Raw genomic sequence first — 17,821 nt, forward strand, 5'->3', positions numbered from 1 at the left:
TTTTTATATTTTATAGCTTATTATTAATTGAGTGTGTTCAGCCTTGTTAACTACTGAGCAGTTTGTTAACTACTGATATATTCTTACATTCAACAATCTAACATCTAGAATTTTTTTTCCAAGATTCCACCTGAAGAGTTGACTAACAATATGTTTATATCGTACTAACTACTAAAAGTGTTGCCTCAATGCAGCACAAACTGATCAATAGTGGTCCCTGTCATGGCAAGTATTTTCTCCGGTGTACAGGATGTAGCTGGAATGTAAAAATGGAATAGTTAAGCTGAGAACTTCCTGGACATAATGCAGATCGTAACCATTATCACTTACCGAGCTCTAGCCATTCAATCGGCAATCCAGCATCGCGCCGTGCAGAAGCTAGGGCATACCGCAGAGCGAACTGCACAGCAACTGCCAGATTGTACGCCGGTTCTCCCGTTGTCTTCGATCGAAGTACACCCGCCGGGTTCGAGCTCTTCTGCAGCAACCGTACGCGCATATCTACCGGAATGTCACGCGCACTCGGCGGCTTGTAGTTCCACGTGCGGTAGTTGCTAAGCGCTCCCGTACTCCGATCGTACCGCAGCTCCTCGAGTAGATGAAGCCCGACCGCCATCACAAAAGCTCCCTCAATTTGTCCAATGTCCAACAGAGGGTTCATGCTCTCGCCCGTATCCTCCAGAATGTCCACACGCTGCAGCTGTACCTGCCCGGTAAGTACGTCCACCTCTAGCTCGACTGCACAAAGTGCCCACACGGTGTATCCACGTAGATCCGTCTGCTTGGCGTTGTAAGAAGCGGTTAGATCAATCCGTCGCTGGTAGCACGTCTGCACGATCGCTTCCCACGGAGCGGTCCGATTATCTTCCCGCACGGGACGAATGCGTTCGAGCAGAGTTTCACAGGCACGCCGGGCCGAGTACGCCACTAGATCCGTACTGATACTACTGCCTTCAACGAATGCGTTTGGGCTGCCAACAGAGGTATGTGGCTTCACCGTAATTAGTGCCAAAGGAATACCGAACGTGTGTGCCACCACCTGTGCAACCTTTGTGTTTATGCCCTGCCCTATCTCTGGTGCTCCGATCGTAACAGCCACACTTCCATCCACGTGGTAGATAGATACCCAAGCATTCATACCTCCGTAATAGCTAATTGGATGAGCCAAAGGAACGATCGCAATTCCTCGCTTTTTCCAACGATTTGTCTCGTTGAAACGATCGACAGCTGCTTTACGCTCCTTGAAGTCCACCTGCTCATAGAATGCTGGCAGTAAGGTGGCCATACTGCTGCCTGGTTCCATGTTGGCAAGCCGAACTGTGAGAGGATCGAGCCCAGTAACGAACGCCACATGCTCCATGATCGTTTCGATGGTTGAGATCGCCTCGGCTGTACCGGGTGATCGTAACCAGGTGGTGCTAGGTGAGTCGGAAAGTGTACCACGTAACAGTTGTTGCCAGCTGTCATCACTGTAGCAGTTGCGGAATGCACCTCGGAATACAAACGCCATCGCTTCGTATTGGGACACACCTTCGTCTTCGTAGTAGGTGTTGGATAGTCGAACGATGCGTCCATCGGTAGGCCTTACATCTACCTCATACTGGCACTGACCTCCGTTACGTTTACCGATTGCCTTCATCGTAGTCTCGAACGGTAATACCATCCGAACCGGACGTCGGGTAAGATAGGCGCCCAGGGCACACGCACTGGCGACCCATGCTCCGCGGGACAGTTTCGCACCAAACGATCCACCTACAGGGCGTACAATAACGCGTACATTACACTGGCGCCAGTTGAGTGACTTTGCGATCGCGTTTTGGACCATGTGGCTCGATTGGGTAGCACTATACACATCCATCCCGGTTCCGTCCTCCGATGGGATGCAAAGACAAGTCTGAGGCTCTAGCGTGAAGTGTGCTTGACTGCGAAAGTGACACTTGCCCGTAACCTTCACGGTGTTGACAGTACTGCCCACCCGGTTGTACGATCGACCCACTACGTCCGGTTCAAGCGTCAGGATACGATGGCCTGAAGTCCCATGGGCGAGCACATCATCCACGGTGGGAAGTATCGGCTCATCATTGGACTCTCCGTAAGTCATCTTCACCATCGTTGCTGCCTCTGTAGCACACTCGAACGACTCAGCCACCACAATACCAACCGGCTGACCGTGATACAGTACGTAACCACTACACAGAATCTCCTCGGGCACATCCCGAAACGGGAAGGCCGTGTTGAAACCTCCAACAAGTGAGGCGAAATTATTCTTCCCAGGAATATCTTTGGCGGAATAGAACGCCACAACACCCGGCATTGCGAGAGCGGGCGATGGATCAATGGCAGTAATCTTTCGATGCACTACGTTTGCCAGTACGAAGGCGGCGTGCAGCTCGTCCGAACGACTTGGAAGATCGTTGACGTAGATCGCTTCACCGGCCGTCTGGTGAAAGGCTTCCAGCTTGGGCAGTGCTTGCGTAAGCGGCCAGTTTGAGGGATACGTATCGAAGGACTGAGCGCCGCTGGAAATGGGACGCTGTATTGTCGATCCACCCGAGCGGACTATCGGGTTGGCTACGCGACGATCACGTGGCGCAATATGAAGGACGAAACGGTACAGTAAACCGACTGCTACCTGGCGACGGTATGATGCATCTGCGGCTGGTTCCGTATGTCCACCGGCTAGCTCGGCGTTCAGTACGGCAAGCGTTTCCTGCAGCATCACGTTGTTGAACGGGTTCTTACCCGCGAGGTACTGCTCCGTGCGGGTTGCGCGAGAAAACTGTGGCGAAGAAGATAAGGAGATCAAGGGTTACAATGAGTCTTGTAATATACGACTTTGGAGAAGACGAATTTTACTTATATCTATATTCGATTTCTTCTTAGTTGGATCTCCGAATACAAGATCATAGACATATCTTACACAGCACGGTGATCAATCGAGGCCTTATTTCAATAGTCTTGGATACTCCATAGCAACAAATTGATCTTTTTCCCTAATGTTATTGTATCTGTAAACTGTAGATAAGGTTCTCCTTATAGAGACTTCACATCTCTCTAAGATCAATCGCTCCGGTAATCCAGAAAATGTAACCATCGGTTTCCACAAGGTTAGTTCCTTACCTTAGTTCTTATCACAAGTTATACAATATCTTCAGTATTTCTGAAAACATTGGTGCATGGGAGATATAAAGTCTCAACGGCCTCAAGCAAAGTAGATGTGTGTGATCGATGTGAATGATCATACTTGTAATCCCAACTGAGCAGTACAGATAAAGATTGTCTACACCAAAAAGCAGTGGGAACATCACATCTCATGTGCAACGTCGAGCATAACTCACCGCAAAGCATACCAAACCTTCCCAAGTATTTGGAAAATACATCTAATTTGGTAAAATAAGACATAACGTTCATCGCGTGATCTATCAACCAAAACCGAATGAATAAAACAAATCGTTCTCGGTTCAATCTGTTACCAGAGCTTCTTTAACGATTCCTTTCACTTACTACAACTCCTCAATCCTCACAGTAGGCGCGAATAGCATAAAACAACACCAGCAAAACAGTACCCACCTTCGGTCCGATGCCGCCGAAGCAAAGACACGCTTGCTCGACGTTAATTTTGCGTGCGCACAGGCGCAACAGAAAGGCGGCGTTGACATGGGCGCTCGCGTTCTGCGCCCTTGCCGCTACCTTGTACGAGCGAAACACGCACCGGTCCGAGTCGAGCGGGGGAAGCGTTATGTTCAGCAGCACCCGTCTGTGCATGTTATAGCTGAGAAACTGGCCGGGCAGCAGCTTTTCCATCGCACCACTGGGGGAAGCTGCAAAGAAAAGGTGTAGAAAAAAAGTGAACACCGTGAAAGAGGAGTTGCCTGATTGTTTTTCCCTCTTCTAGCTTACCAATCGTCATCTCGACACCGATAGCTTCGAACAAAACGAACAGATCGGAAGGAAACTCGGGATGGCGATGTTTGAGCGTTAGATTCCCGGCGATCGTCCCGACGTGCCGCACTGCGGGATGTGCGACCTCTTCCACATGACGTGCCAGCTCGCCACAGTACGTAAAGCGCCGATCGGCTTTGGCCGCCTCTCGCAATATCTCAATCAGCTCACTGAGGGTCACATTCGCACCGACGATCACCGAACTTCCGATCCAGTAGTTGCGCAGCTCCTCCACGTGGCGCACATCGATGAACACTCGCAAGTCTGCGGCTCTCCGGTACACACCGTGACCCGTGTTGCCCGCCACCAGCATGTACGTCCCAGGGCTCACGTCCTCCTCTCGCAGAATGTCAAATATCTCGTCCACTGTGCGCACTCGAAACCACCGACGATCTTGATGCATGAACTGCAGCTCAATCGTCTCATCGGAGCAACCCTTGGCTGAACATTCCCGCTCACAACCGACACAGCCTGCCCGGGGCAGATCTTCGATGTCTGAGGCACAGGTGATGCCCATAGCCCGTCGAGCCAGCCTATCCTCAGGTGGTGCATCGACCGCGAATGACTTGAACGCATCCAGAATCGGTCGATAGCCGGTACAGCGACAGATGTTCCCTGCCAGTGCTTTCTCCACATCTTCCATCGTGACGCTGCCATTGTTTGCCTCCAGCAGGCTGTACATGCTCATCACCATGCCGGGCGAACAGTACCCGCACTGTGTGCCGTTGAACTGTGCCAATCGCTCCTGCACCGGATGGTATCCGGTCGCCTTCGACCCAATGCCTTCCACCGTAAGAATGTCCATGCCATGGCAGGAGAACACCGAAAACAGACACTAAAAGAAACGGAAACCAATCAGAACTAGCACAAACACACACCGAACTAGAATGCCGACTGAAGAAATGAAGCACCACTGACCGAGTTCACTGAGAAGGTGATGCGTTGCTTGGTAACCGGATGCGTGTCGACCACGTTCACGATGCACACGCCACAGCCCCCCTCGAGACACATAAACTTGGTGCCCGTCAGGTGTGCCTTGGTGCGTATGAAGCGGTTCAGCGACGCATCGATCGGCAGCTCGTCCGGGGTAACTGACCACGACAAGGGGAAAAGGGAAAGGAAATACACGAAACATCAGTTTTGTGGATAGAAACAACCGAATTTCGCTTTTCGTACCCTGGTACAGCTTCCCGTTGATGGTGAACTTCACGCGCATGGTGACGCACTGACGACGACGTGGCTATGCGCAGGTTTCACACGGAGTACGCAATTCAAGCGCAAATCCAACACTGACGGGGGAAGACTGCGCACCAGCGGTCAGTAGGCTCCAAACGGCAACACGATTGCACGCATCACCGAGCTCACCAAGACGGGGGAAATGAACGGGACTAGTCGTCCTTACACGTTCACTCAACGAGGGGTGTAAGTGAAGACGACTGGAAAAGTGAAAGCTTAGAACATTATATAGAGCAAAGCCCTACATGCGCGTGTGAGGTTTTAAATGTGCGCATAGAGCATGATGAGTCCGTTGTTATTTCTTCCTCCACAGCGAAGCTACCGTTTGAAAGCTATTCGGTGGCGCACGATCGGTACGATCGCCACGCGAATCCGTTCGAAGGCGCACGGTCGGTTGGGTTCGAAGATTTGGAAAAGCAGCGTGCCAGTTCCCCGGTTGCCGCGAACGAGTGCACAACGTTTTTCCTGAGGCTGAGAGTGATCAGTACACTTGGTACTTGCTTATATTACGCCCATAGGCTAGCGTGCGCCCGTGCGTGCGTCCCGTGGCGGGAAAAATCATTATGGACGACGTGGTGCGCTTCACAATCAACGGCAAGCAGTACACGGGTAAGGGAAGCGAAGTGGACGTGTGATCGAATTTCAAATGGGCGTGATTTGATCTGCAGCACTGCACGCCTTTGGAATGTCGGAATGTGTGAGCCGGACTGTTGGGAATCTTGGTGACTATTTCGACGTTGAGAGCTTCAATATTAAAGCAGTCAGAGTGATTAGATGTAAAAGTCGTAGCGAAAGCGTTGTCGTGTGAAAGAGAAACCTATACGTACGAGTGGTTAATAGAGCAATCTGTAGCTTAATACCCAAGTAACAAAATCGACATGCTTTCTCATTCTACCCAATAGATCAGTAAACCTGAGAGAGCGAGAAAGCATGTCGATTTTGTCGCTTGGGTACCCACATTCAAAGGATGTTTCCAACATGTGAAGTGCTGTTTATGATGGCTGCGCGTACATTATCATTGTTGGAAGCATTCGCATAATTTCTTGCTTGAATGAAGCTGAATAATCGATCGTTGAAGGTTACTACAATGTTAACGTATACCATCGGAGCGCTTAATCGGCGGTATTTGTTAAATGGGGCTTTAAAAATCACCTATTCGACTCGCAAACCCACAAACCGTAACGGTTGGCTCGTGTCTGGCCGTAAAAGTTGGATATTTCTTGACCATAAAATCAACAGCACTGACGCCTGAAGGGGAATTTACTTTTCCTTTTTCTTTACGATCATTACGGTGCTCTTTATTGGATCCAAAGACCAAGTTGAAGGGCTATATGTTCGATTATTGAACTATTCCTTGTTTTGGCTATCTCGTTTTAGTACGCGCCACGACCGCTCCGGCGGACACATCGCTAAACACGTTCATCCGCGATCATGCCCATCTGAAAGGGACCAAGTTCATGTGCCGGGAGGGTGGATGTGGCGCCTGTGTCGTTACCGTGTCGGACTATCATCCGGCCACGCGCGAACGTCGTTCGTGGGCAGCAAATTCGGTAACTAGTTTGATCTGCTTGAATGCCCTCAAGCGTAACGTGAAGCTCGTTATAATTCTATGATTTTACGTATCTTTTAAAAGTGCCTAGTATCGGTGTTCTCCTGCGATGGAAAGGATATTGTCACAATTGAGGGAATCGGTGGGCACAGGAAAGGTTCCTACCATCCCATCCAGCGCCGGCTGGCAGAGTACGGTGGCTCACAGTGTGGATACTGTTCTCCGGGCATGGTGATGAGCATGTACAGCTTGCTTGCCTCCCGAAAGCACGGCCAACAGCAGCAAGCTGAGGAAGGAACAGTTGAGCCTGCGCTGACAGCGGCACAGATCGAACAGGCCTTCGATGGGAACGTCTGTCGGTGTACCGGCTATCGTCCGATCCTGGATGCTTTCAAATCGTTCGCAAACGATCAAGATCAAGAGCCACCGATTGTGGACATTGAGGATTTGGTGGGCAGCACGCCAACGGCTGGAGCTATGGGAAAGGGTTCTGTCTCACCATCAAAATGTCTCAAGTTTGCCGATGGACGAAAGTGGTTTAAAGTGTTGACGCTCTCGGAAGCCTTCGATGTGCTGCAGACGATCGCCAACAGCGAACCGTACACCTTCGTCAGCGGGAATACGGCGCATGGAGTGTATAGACGTTCCGATCGGTTGAAGGTGTTCATAGACGTAAACGCAGTAGAGGAGCTTCATCGGCACTCGGTTGATCAAGATCTTGTGGTGGGAGCTGGCCTACGTTTGACCGAGTTTATTGCACTGCTAGAGCAAACGGCGGAAGCACATCTAAACTTTACTTACTGCATACCGATGGCAAAGCACATCAGAAAGGTGGCTAATCTGCCCGTGCGCAATGTCGGTACAATCGGGGGCAATCTGATGATCAAGCATCAACATCCAGAGTTTCCTTCGGATATATTTCTACTACTAGAAACTGTAGGCGCCAAGCTGACTGTTCGTAAGTATCCCGAGATGATCCTTAATATTTAGACTCTCAATGTCCTTATTCCCTTGCTTTTCCACCCTTTTTAGTGTCCTCCACTGACAGTGATCCTCTCGTCGTATCACCACTCGAATTCCTGAAGCTCAACATGCACAAATGCATCCTAACATCCGTCCGACTTCCACCCCACGATCACGTTAGCACGACGTTACGATCGTACAAAATTATGCCCGTTGCCCAGAACTCCCGAGCCTACGTAAATGCCGGCTTCCTGCTACAACTGTGTCCCGATCGCAAGCTCTGCACCTCCATCCGCATCTGCTACGGTGGCATCAATCCTGCTTTTGTACATGCGCAACAAACGGAAAGCTTCCTCACCGGCAAGCCCCTCTTCCTTGACAGCACACTCTCCCAGGCGTTGAAAGCCCTCGAGCGTGAGCTAAAACCCGACTGGATACTTCCCGATGCATCTCCAACCTATCGCAAACAGCTCGCTCTTGCCGCCTTCTATCGCTTTGCGCTCAGTGTGCATCCCTCCGTTGGTCGAACGTATCGCAGTGGTATGGAACCGATCGAGCGGCCGCTCGTCTCAAGCGGTCGGCAAACGTACGACACCTACCAGAAACGGTGGCCACTCACCCAAAGCATACCGAAGCTGGAAGGGTTGGCGCAGTGTTCCGGTGAGGCAGAGTACATTAACGATATGCCAGTGTTGCCGAACGAACTGCACGGTGCGCTGGTACTCTCGAACGAGATCCGGGGAAAGATCGTGACGATTGATGCATCTGAAGCGCTTGCTCTGCCCGGAGTGAGGGCGTTCTTCTGCGCGCAAGATGTTCCAGGATTCAACAACTTTATGCCACTAGAGATGGGTTCCCCGGAGGTGGAGGAGATCTTCTGCAGCGGAGAGGTACAGTTCGCCGGACAGGTTGTGGGGATGATCTGTGCAGATAGTTTCGAGCTGGCCAATGCTGCCGTGGCGAAGGTTCGGATTGAGTATAAACCGGCCAGCAATAGGATCATTCTGCCGACCGTGCAGGACGTGGTGGACGCACTGGACTATAGTCGTGTTAGCGATCAACCATACGATCGTCACGGTGCCCGGTATCATCTTGCCAAGGAAGGTCCGTACAGCGTCAGTGGCCGGTTCGATCTGCGTGGTCAGTACCATGGGCAGCTCGAGACGCAGATCGCCCTTTGCGTTCCGCACGCCGACTCGATGGACGTGTACTGTGCGACCCAGTGGCTGGATCACGTGCAGATCGCCGTCTCCCAAGCGCTGCAGGTTCGTGAAAGCTCACTAAACCTTACCGTTCGGCGCGTTGGAGGTGCGTACGGTGCGAAGCTAACGCGAGCGACTCAGATCGCCTGTGCCTGTGCAGTGGCCGCCTACCGAACAGGGGTCCCCAGTTCGGATGATCCTTCCACTCGAGACGTCAATGTCCGGTTCGGGCAAGCGGTGCGGAAGTGTCAGCGAGTATGAGGTGTCGTTTGACGCGAGCGGACGCATCAGCCGGCTGTCGCACACCTTCATACACGATGCTGGGGCCACGCTGAACGTGATGCTCGGCGCGATAACGAGCGATATGTTTAAAAACTGCTACCGAACGGACTACTGGAAGCTGCGCACAAAGATCGCTCGCACGGACGCTCCACCAAACACGTGGGCCCGGGCTCCGGGCTCGTCCGAAGGTATCGCAATGGCGGAAAACATCATGGAGCACATTGCGCACCAGACAGGGCTGGATGCGGTGGACGTGCGGATGGCAAACATTTCGCGCGAGAACAAGATGCACACGCTGCTGCCACGCTTCCGGCGTCAGGTGGAGTACGACGAGCGTAGGCGACAGATTGACCAATTCAATGGGGAAAATCGGTGGAACAAGCGGGGTATCGCGATCATGCCCATGCAGTACCCGCTGGAGCTGAACTCGATGAAGAACGCGGTGCTGTCGGTGTACAGTGACGATGGTACGGTGACGATCGTGCACGGCGGCATCGAGATGGGACAGGGCATTAACACGAAGGTAGCGCAGGTGGCGGCCCATCTGCTGGGCATACCGATCGAGAAGATTGTCGTACAGCCTACGGACAGTTTGTTGAATGCCAACTCGAACGGTTCCCAGCATACGCAGGCAACGGATAGTGTCGCTTTCGTAGGTGTCCAGAAATGGATTTTCGTGTGGAATTGTGATTTTTATTTATGACACTTTTCTTCCACAGGCCGTCAAACGATGTTGCGAGATACTGCTCGAACGACTCCGTCCTTACCGTACACTGCTACGGCGCACTAGCTGGGAAGAGATGGTACGCAATGCCGCTATGGACGACGTGGATATGCAGGTGTCGTTTTACGCCACTCCGACCGATATGCGCACTTACACCATCTGGGGATTGGCATGTGGTGAGATTGAGCTGGATGTACTCACCGGGCAGGTGCTTGTACGGCGAGTAGACATACTGGAGGATGTAGGCGAAAGCATAAACCCCGGCATCGATGTTGGCCAAATCGAGGGTGCGTTCGTGATGGGGTTGGGCTACTACCTGACCGAAGTGCTGGTGTATGATCCGAAAAATGGTGCGCTGGTGAACGATCGTACCTGGAACTACAAGATGCCGGGCCATCGGGACATTCCCGTTGACTTCCGTGTGTCGTTTTTGAGTAAAAGCTCCAACGCTGGTGGCGTCCTGCGCTCCAAGGCCACCGGAGAGCCGGCCTTTTCGCTAAGTCCGGTGATCGTTTACGCCGTGCGTAATGCTTTGCGAGCGGCAAGACGAGATGCAGGCCTACCGGACATTTGGTTGCATATGGGTTAGTACATATTGTGGGTTTTTTGCTATTGTGTATTTAATTACAATCTTCATTCTTGGTTTTCAATTACTTGTAGGTAGTGGCATGACGCCGGAGAAAATATTTGCCCTGTTGGAGAGTTCCATCGATCAGTACAAATACGAATGAAGTGCAAGGTACTGTAATCTTGTAGGGCAGCATCGTGGCTTCATTGGCGACTGCTGTACATATAAAACACTGTAAAAATCTGTGGCATACTTTCTAATTACTATGTATAATCAACCCAAAGTATAATATATCATTTGCTATATCAAACGGCGCTAATAAAGTACACTAAGATCTGAAAATAATGATCCTGCCTGTACCCACTAGTGAAGTGGGCTTGACTTTCAGTGACTTTTTGATACCGTAGCAGGAAAGTCAGTCCTACGTATGGAGGCACGGTCTATTCGGGGCTTGAATCCATGACGGGCATGTTGTTAAGTCGTTCGAGTTGACGATTGTACCACCAGATCGGCCCAAATAATGATATTTCTCATTAAACGAAGAAATAAAGAGAATTGAATTGTTTGACAATTGCTAACTTTATAAAGTTCCGAATTTATTTGCAATTCATTTTTTAAGGTTTAAATAGGCAAAAGTGTCCTTCCTATTTCATTAGTCGAGAGATAAAATTATAAATGATCATGCTTCAGATGAAACAGAGAAAGCAATCAGATTTCAAAAAATGGTACTTACAGTGTTTTTTATGTGTTTCCAGAGTTTTGGTACCCTTTCTTGACTGTTTCTTATGAAAAGTGATTTTTATGTGATTTGCGAACAAGAATGAGGATTTTTTAGTGTTTTAGTGTCTCTCAAAAAAATGTGTCGTAGAGTCCATTTCCCGTCGTATATAAGTCACTTTCACTATAAAAGAGTCAAGTTAGCTGTTAAACGCCAAGCCAAGTGTGAGAAATCGTAGTATCCTAAAAAAACATACGAAAAGGAGGACCCATCAAGAACTTATGGAATTCGCACCGGGCGATCGTTCTCTTATCATTCCGACCGCCGATGTGAACACTTGTATCTTGTCATTGTATCGAAATATAGTTGGTGTACGACTAAGAAACCAACATGTATGAATTAGAAAAACGCTACTTTGTTTCTTGTCGGAAAACTAACATTAGACTATTGACTTGTCGTACCAAGCATAGCGATTACTTTCTTAGCATTTCCCTCCATTTTTCCTGGCAGGGCAGTGCTGGTAAAACGTTGTGCACTCGATCGCAGCAACCGGGGAACTGGCACGCTGCTTTTCCAAATCTTCGAACCCAACCGACCGTGCGCCTTCGAACGGATTCGCGTGGCGATCGTACCGATCGTGCGCCACCGAATAGCTTTCAAACGGTAGCTTCGCTGTGGAGGAAGAAATAACAACGGACTCATCATGCTCTATGCGCACATTTAAAACCTCACACGCGCATGTAGGGCTTTGCTCTATATAATGTTCTAAGCTTTCACTTTCCCAGTCGTCTTCACATACACCCCTCGTTGAGTGAACGTGTAAGGACAACTAGTCCCGTTCATTTTCCCCGTGTTGGTGAGCTCGGTGATGCGTGCAATCGTGTTGCCGTTTGGAGCCTACTGACCGCTGGTGCGCAGTCTTCCCCCGTCAGTGTTGGATTTGCGCTTGAATTGCGTACTCCGTGTGAAACCTGCGCATAGCCACGTCGTCGTCAGTGCGTCACCATGCGCGTGAAGTTCACCATCAACGGGAAGCTGTACCAGGGTACGAAAAGCGAAATTCGGTTGTTTTTATGCTCAAAACTGATGTTTCGTGCCTTTCCTTTCCCTTCTTCCCTTGTCGTGGTCAGTTACCAGGGACGAGCTGCCGATCGATGCGTCGCTGAACCGCTTCATACGCACCAAGGCACACCTGACGGGCACCAAGTTTATGTGTCTCGAGGGGGGCTGTGGCGTGTGCATCGTGAACGTGGTCGACACGCATCCGGTTACCAAGCAACGCATCACCTTCTCAGTGAACTCGGTCAGTGGTGCTTCATTTCTTCAGTCGGCATTCTAGTTCGGTGTGTGTTTGTGCTAGTTCTGATTGGTTTCCGTTTCTTTTAGTGTCTGTTTTCGGTGTTCTCCTGCCATGGCATGGACATTCTTACGGTGGAAGGCATTGGGTCGAAGGCGACCGGATACCATCCGGTGCAGGAGCGATTGGCACAGTTCAACGGCACACAGTGCGGTTACTGTTCGCCCGGCATGGTGATGAGCATGTACAGCCTGCTGGAGGCGAACAATGGCAGCGTCACGATGGTAGATGTGGAGAAGGCACTGGCAGGGAACATCTGTCGCTGTACCGGCTATCGACCGATTCTGGATGCGTTCAAGTCATTCGCGGTCGATGCACCACCCGAGGATAGGCTAGCTCGACGGGCTATGGGCATCACCTGTGCCTCAGACATCGAAGATCTGCCCCGGGCGAGCTGTGTCGGTTGTGAGCGGGAATGTTCAGCCAAGGGTTGCTCCGATGAGACGATTGAGCTGCAGTTCATGCATCAAGATCGTCGGTGGTTTCGAGTGCGCACAGTGGACGAGATATTTGACATCCTGCGAGAGGAGGACGTGAGTCCTGGGACGTACATGCTGGTGGCGGGCAACACGGGTCACGGTGTGTACCGGAGAGCCGCAGACTTGCGAGTGTTCATCGATGTGCGTCACGTGGAGGAGCTGCGCAACTACTGGATCGGAAGTTCGGTGATCGTCGGTGCGAATGTGACGCTCAGTGAGCTGATTGAGATATTGCGAGAGGCGGCCAAAGCCGATCGGCGCTTTACGTACTGTGGCGAGCTGGCACGTCATGTGGAAGAGGTCGCACATCCCGCAGTGCGGCACGTCGGGACGATCGCCGGGAATCTAACGCTCAAACATCGCCATCCCGAGTTTCCATCCGATCTGTTCGTTTTGTTCGAAGCTATCGGTGTCGAGATGACGATTGGTAAGCTAGAAGAGGGAAAAACAATCAGGCAACTCCTCTTTCACGGTGTTCACTTTTTTGCTACCTTTTCTTTGCAGCTTCCCCCAGTGGTGCGATGGAAAAGCTGCTGCCCGGCCAGTTTCTCAGCTATAACATGCACAGACGGGTGCTGCTGAACGTAACGCTTCCCCCGCTCGACTCGGACCGGTGCGTGTTTCGCTCGTACAAGGTAGCCGCAAGGGCGCAGAACGCGAGCGCCCATGTCAACGCCGCCTTTCTGTTGCGCCTGTGCGCACGCAAAATTAACGTCGAGCAAGCGTGTCTTTGCTTCGGCGGCATCGGACCGAAGGTGGGTACTGTTTTGCTGGTGTTGTTTTATGCTATTCGCGCCTACTGTGAGGATTGAGGAGTTGTAGTAAGTGAAAGGAATCGTTAAAGAAGCTCTGGTAACAGATTGAACCGAGAACGATTTGTTTTATTCATTCGGTTTTGGTTGATAGATCACGCGATGAACGTTATGTCTTATTTTACCAAATTAGATGTATTTTCCAAATACTTGGGAAGGTTTGGTATGCTTTGCGGTGAGTTATGCACGACGTTGCACATGAGGTGTGATGTTCCACTGCTTCTTGATGTAGAAAATCTTTATCTGAACTGCTCAGTTGGGATTAGAGGTATGATCATTCATCGATCACACACATCTACTTTGCTTGAGGCCGTTGAGACTTTATATCTCCCATGCACCAATGTTTTCAGAAATACTGAAGATATTGTATAACTTGTGATAAGAACTAAGGTAAGGAACTAACCTTGTGGAAACCGATGGTTACATTTTCCGGATTACCGGAGCGATTGATCTTAGAGAGATGTGAAGTCTCTATAAGGAGAACCTTATCTACAGTTTACAGATACAATAACATTAGGGAAAAAGATCAATTTGTTGCTATGGAGTATCCAAGACTATTGAAATAAGGCCTCGATTGATCACCGTGCTGTGTAAGATATGTCTGTGATCTTGTATCCGGAGATCCAACAAAGAACAAAGCGAATATAGATATAAGTAAAATTCGTCTTCTCCAAGGTCGTATATTACAAGTCTCATTGTAACCCTTGATCTCCTTATCTTCTTCACCACAGTTTTCTCGCGCAACCCGCACGGAGCAGTACCTCGCGGGCAAGAACCCGTTCAACAACGTGATGCTGCAGGAAACGCTTGCTGTATTGAACGCCGAGCTAGCCGGTGGACATACGGAACCAGCCGCAGATGCATCATACCGTCGCCAGGTAGCAGTCGGTTTACTGTACCGTTTCGTCCTTCATATTGCACCACGTGATCGTCGCGTAGCCAACCCGATAGTCCGCTCGGGTGGATCGAAAATACAGCGTCCCATTTCCAGCGGCGCTCAGTCCTTTCGATACGTATCCCTCAAACTGGCCGCTTACGCAAGCACTGCCCAAGCTGGAAGCCTTTCACCAGACGGCCGGTGAAGCGATCTACGTCAACGATCTTCCAAGTCGTTCGGACGAGCTGCACGCCGCCTTCGTACTGGCAAACGTAGTGCATCGAAAGATTACTGCCATTGATCCATCGCCCGCTCTCGCAATGCCGGGTGTTGTGGCGTTCTATTCCGCCAAAGATATTCCTGGGAAGAATAATTTCGCCTCACTTGTTGGAGGTTTCAACACGGCCTTCCCGTTTCGGGATGTGCCCGAGGAGATTCTGTGTAGTGGTTACGTACTGTATCACGGTCAGCCGGTTGGTATTGTGGTGGCTGAGTCGTTCGAATGTGCTACAGAGGCAGCAACGATGGTGAAGATGACTTACGGAGAGTCCAATGATGAGCCGATACTTCCCACGGTGGATGATGTGCTCGCCCATGGCACTTCAAGCCATCGTATCCTGACGCTAGAACCGGACGTAGTGGGTCGATCGTACAACCGGGCGGGCAGTACTATCAACACCGTAAAGGTTACGGGCAAGTGTCACTTTCGCAGTCAAGCACACTTCACGCTAGAGCCTCAGACTTGTCTATGCATCCCATCGGAGGACGGGACCGGGATGGATGTGTATAGTGCTACCCAATCGAGCCACATGGTCCAGAACGCGATCGCAAAGTCACTCAACTGGCGCCAGTGTAATGTACGCGTTATTGTACGCCCTGTAGGTGGATCGTTTGGAGGAAAACTGTCCCGCGGAGCATGGGTCGCCAGTGCGTGTGCCCTGGGCGCCTATCTTACCCGACGTCCGGTTCGGATGGTATTACCGTTCGAGACTACGATGAAGGCAATCGGTAAGCGTATCGGAGGTCAATGCGAGTACGAAGTGGACGTGCGTCCGATGGATGGACGCATTGTTCGACTTTCCAACACGTACTACGAGGATGAGGGTGTGTCCCAGTACGAAGCGATGACGATGCTGTTCCGAGAGGCGTTCCGTAACTGCTACAGTGATGACAGCTGGCGACTACGGATGCGCGGTGCCCTTACTGACTCACCTAGCACCACCTGGTTAAGATCGCCCGGTACAGCCGAGTCGATTGCCACCATCGAAACGATCATGGAGCATGTGGCGTTCGTTACTGGGCTCGATCCTCTTACAGTTCGGCTTGCCAATATGGAACCAGGCAGCAGCATGGCCACCCTATTGCCAGCATTCTATGAGCAGGTGGACTTCAAGGAGCGTAAAGCAGCTGTTGATCGTTTCAACGAGACGAATCGTTGGAAGAAGCGAGGAATTGCGATCGTTCCGATGGGTCATCCGATTCGTTATTTTGGTGGCATGAACGCTTGGGTGTCAATCTACCACGTGGATGGGAGTGTGGCCGTCACGATCGGCACTGCCGAGATCGGACAGGGTGTTAACACAAAGGTGGCACAGGTTGTAGCCCACACACTCGGCATTCCGTTGGCGTTGGTTACGGTAAAGCCACACACGACTGTAGGCAGCCCGAACGCATTCATAGAGGGAGGCAGTATCAGCACGGATGTGGTGGCGTACTCGGCCCGGCGTGCCTGTGAAACTCTGCTCGAACGCATTCGTCCCGTGCGGGAGGATAATCGGACCGCTCCGTGGGAAGCGATCGTGCAGATGTGCTACCAGCGACGGATTGATCTAACCGCTTCTTACAACACCAAACAGACGGATCTACGTGGATACACCGTGTGGGCACTTTGTGCAGTCGAGCTAGAGGTGGACGTACTTACCGGGCAGGTACAGCTGCAGCGTGTGGACATTCTGGAGGATACGGGCGAGAGCATGAACCCTCTATTGGACATTGGACAGATTGAGGGAGCTTTTGTGATGGCGGTCGGGTTTCATCTGCTGGAGGAGCTGCGGTACGATCGGAGTACAGGCGCCCTTAGCAACTACCGCACGTGGAACTACAAGCCGCCGAGTGCGCGTGACATTCCGGTAGATATGCGCGTACGGTTGCTGCAGAAGAGTTCGAACCCGGCGGGTGTACTTCGGTCAAAGACAACGGGAGAACCGGCATTCAACTTGGGAGTTACCGTCCAGTTCGCTCTACGGTATGCGCTAGCTTCGGCACGGCGCGATGCTGGACTGCCGATTGAGTGGTTAGAGATTGGTAAGTGATGATGTTCATGTTTAGGTGTACGAACCATTCTTCTTCCTTTTTTAAACATTAATAACGATACCTTCTTTTGCAGCTACGTCCTGTACACCGGAAAAGGTACTTGCTCTGACGGGGACCACAATCGATCAGTTTGTGCTGCACTGAATAAGAGCGAATCAACCACAAACTAAGCGCCTACTTAGAACTTCGAGGTGGCAAGGGGGTCATTAAGCAAAACTAACCTCAATTATAAGTAGGCATAGTGATCAAGATTTTTCTATTCATATTTCGATTTGATTCGAGGTGAAATTGAACTGCAAAGTGAACTTTTCCGGTTATAAATTCACAACTTAATGTGGCTCAATTACAAGAAAATAATGCGTCTGACTATTTTAGGACCGGCCTTGTGGTACAGTCGTCAACTCGCACGTTGTGGTATAAAGCCCGTTATGGACCGTGCCCTTATATAATGGTCAATTATAAAGGTCAATTTGGAAAGTACCTAAATGTATGGAAGTTGACCAGACTGTTCGGTTCATCTAAAAGAAACTACACGAGAACTATCTTAAAGATTGCATCTTAGAGAAAAATCACTGTAAGTGTAATGGAATATAGTAAAAAAATGTATAACATTTTGAAAATAAAATCAAACCCTACTAGGCCCTACTTGGCCGACACAAAAATAAATGGCGAAACAACCCAAAATGTCTGGTAAACACTGTTAAAGCACGTGCTCGGTATGCGCATTTCCTACGTTCATGTCATACGTCATCTCAAACATACGCCACTTGTTTGTGTTCTTTCTTACGCTCACAACTTC

At 50.5% G+C, this 17,821-nt stretch overlaps 2 protein-coding genes and 1 pseudogene across 2 annotated transcripts; 2 read left to right on the forward strand and 1 right to left on the reverse strand.

Moving 5' to 3' along the window:
* LOC120897231 (indole-3-acetaldehyde oxidase-like) lies at positions 1-5,343 on the reverse strand. The gene is made up of 6 exons (XM_040301926.1): positions 5,119-5,343; positions 4,861-5,033; positions 3,901-4,777; positions 3,571-3,821; positions 331-2,779; positions 1-256 (listed from the first exon to the last, which is right to left on the reverse strand). Exons 1-6 carry the CDS (start codon positions 5,156-5,158, stop codon positions 186-188), a joined length of 3,861 nt encoding a protein of 1,286 aa, XP_040157860.1. The 5' UTR covers positions 5,159-5,343; the 3' UTR covers positions 1-185.
* Positions 5,344-5,519: 176 nt separating this feature from the next.
* LOC120907621 (xanthine dehydrogenase-like) lies at positions 5,520-11,045 on the forward strand. The gene is given in 7 exon segments (XM_040319085.1): positions 5,520-5,787; positions 6,556-6,728; positions 6,812-7,685; positions 7,760-9,069; positions 9,071-9,826; positions 9,894-10,482; positions 10,559-11,045. Coding segments are annotated over 7 exon segments (3,819 nt in total). The 5' UTR covers positions 5,520-5,741; the 3' UTR covers positions 10,630-11,045.
* A 1,048-nt stretch (positions 11,046-12,093) lies between these two features.
* On the forward strand, positions 12,094-17,804 carry LOC120907608 (annotated as a pseudogene).
* The last annotated feature ends 17 nt before the right edge of the window (positions 17,805-17,821 follow it).

The sequence above is a fragment of the Anopheles arabiensis genome, chromosome 2 (assembly GCF_016920715.1).
Source record: "Anopheles arabiensis isolate DONGOLA chromosome 2, AaraD3, whole genome shotgun sequence".
NCBI lineage: Eukaryota > Metazoa > Arthropoda > Insecta > Diptera > Culicidae > Anopheles > Anopheles arabiensis.

What these genes read in the sequence shown, in the direction of transcription:
- LOC120897231 (XM_040301926.1), bottom strand. Translation starts at nt 5,158, where the DNA reads ATGCGCGTGAAGTTCACCATCAACGGGAAGCTGTACCAGG. An exon ending in TCACCTTCTCAGTGAACTCG is followed by an intron (nt 4,778 to 4,860) that starts GTCAGTGGTGCT and finishes CGTTTCTTTTAG; the next exon opens with TGTCTGTTTTCGGTGTTCTC. An exon ending in CGGTGTCGAGATGACGATTG is followed by an intron (nt 3,822 to 3,900) that starts GTAAGCTAGAAG and finishes TTTTCTTTGCAG; the next exon opens with CTTCCCCCAGTGGTGCGATG.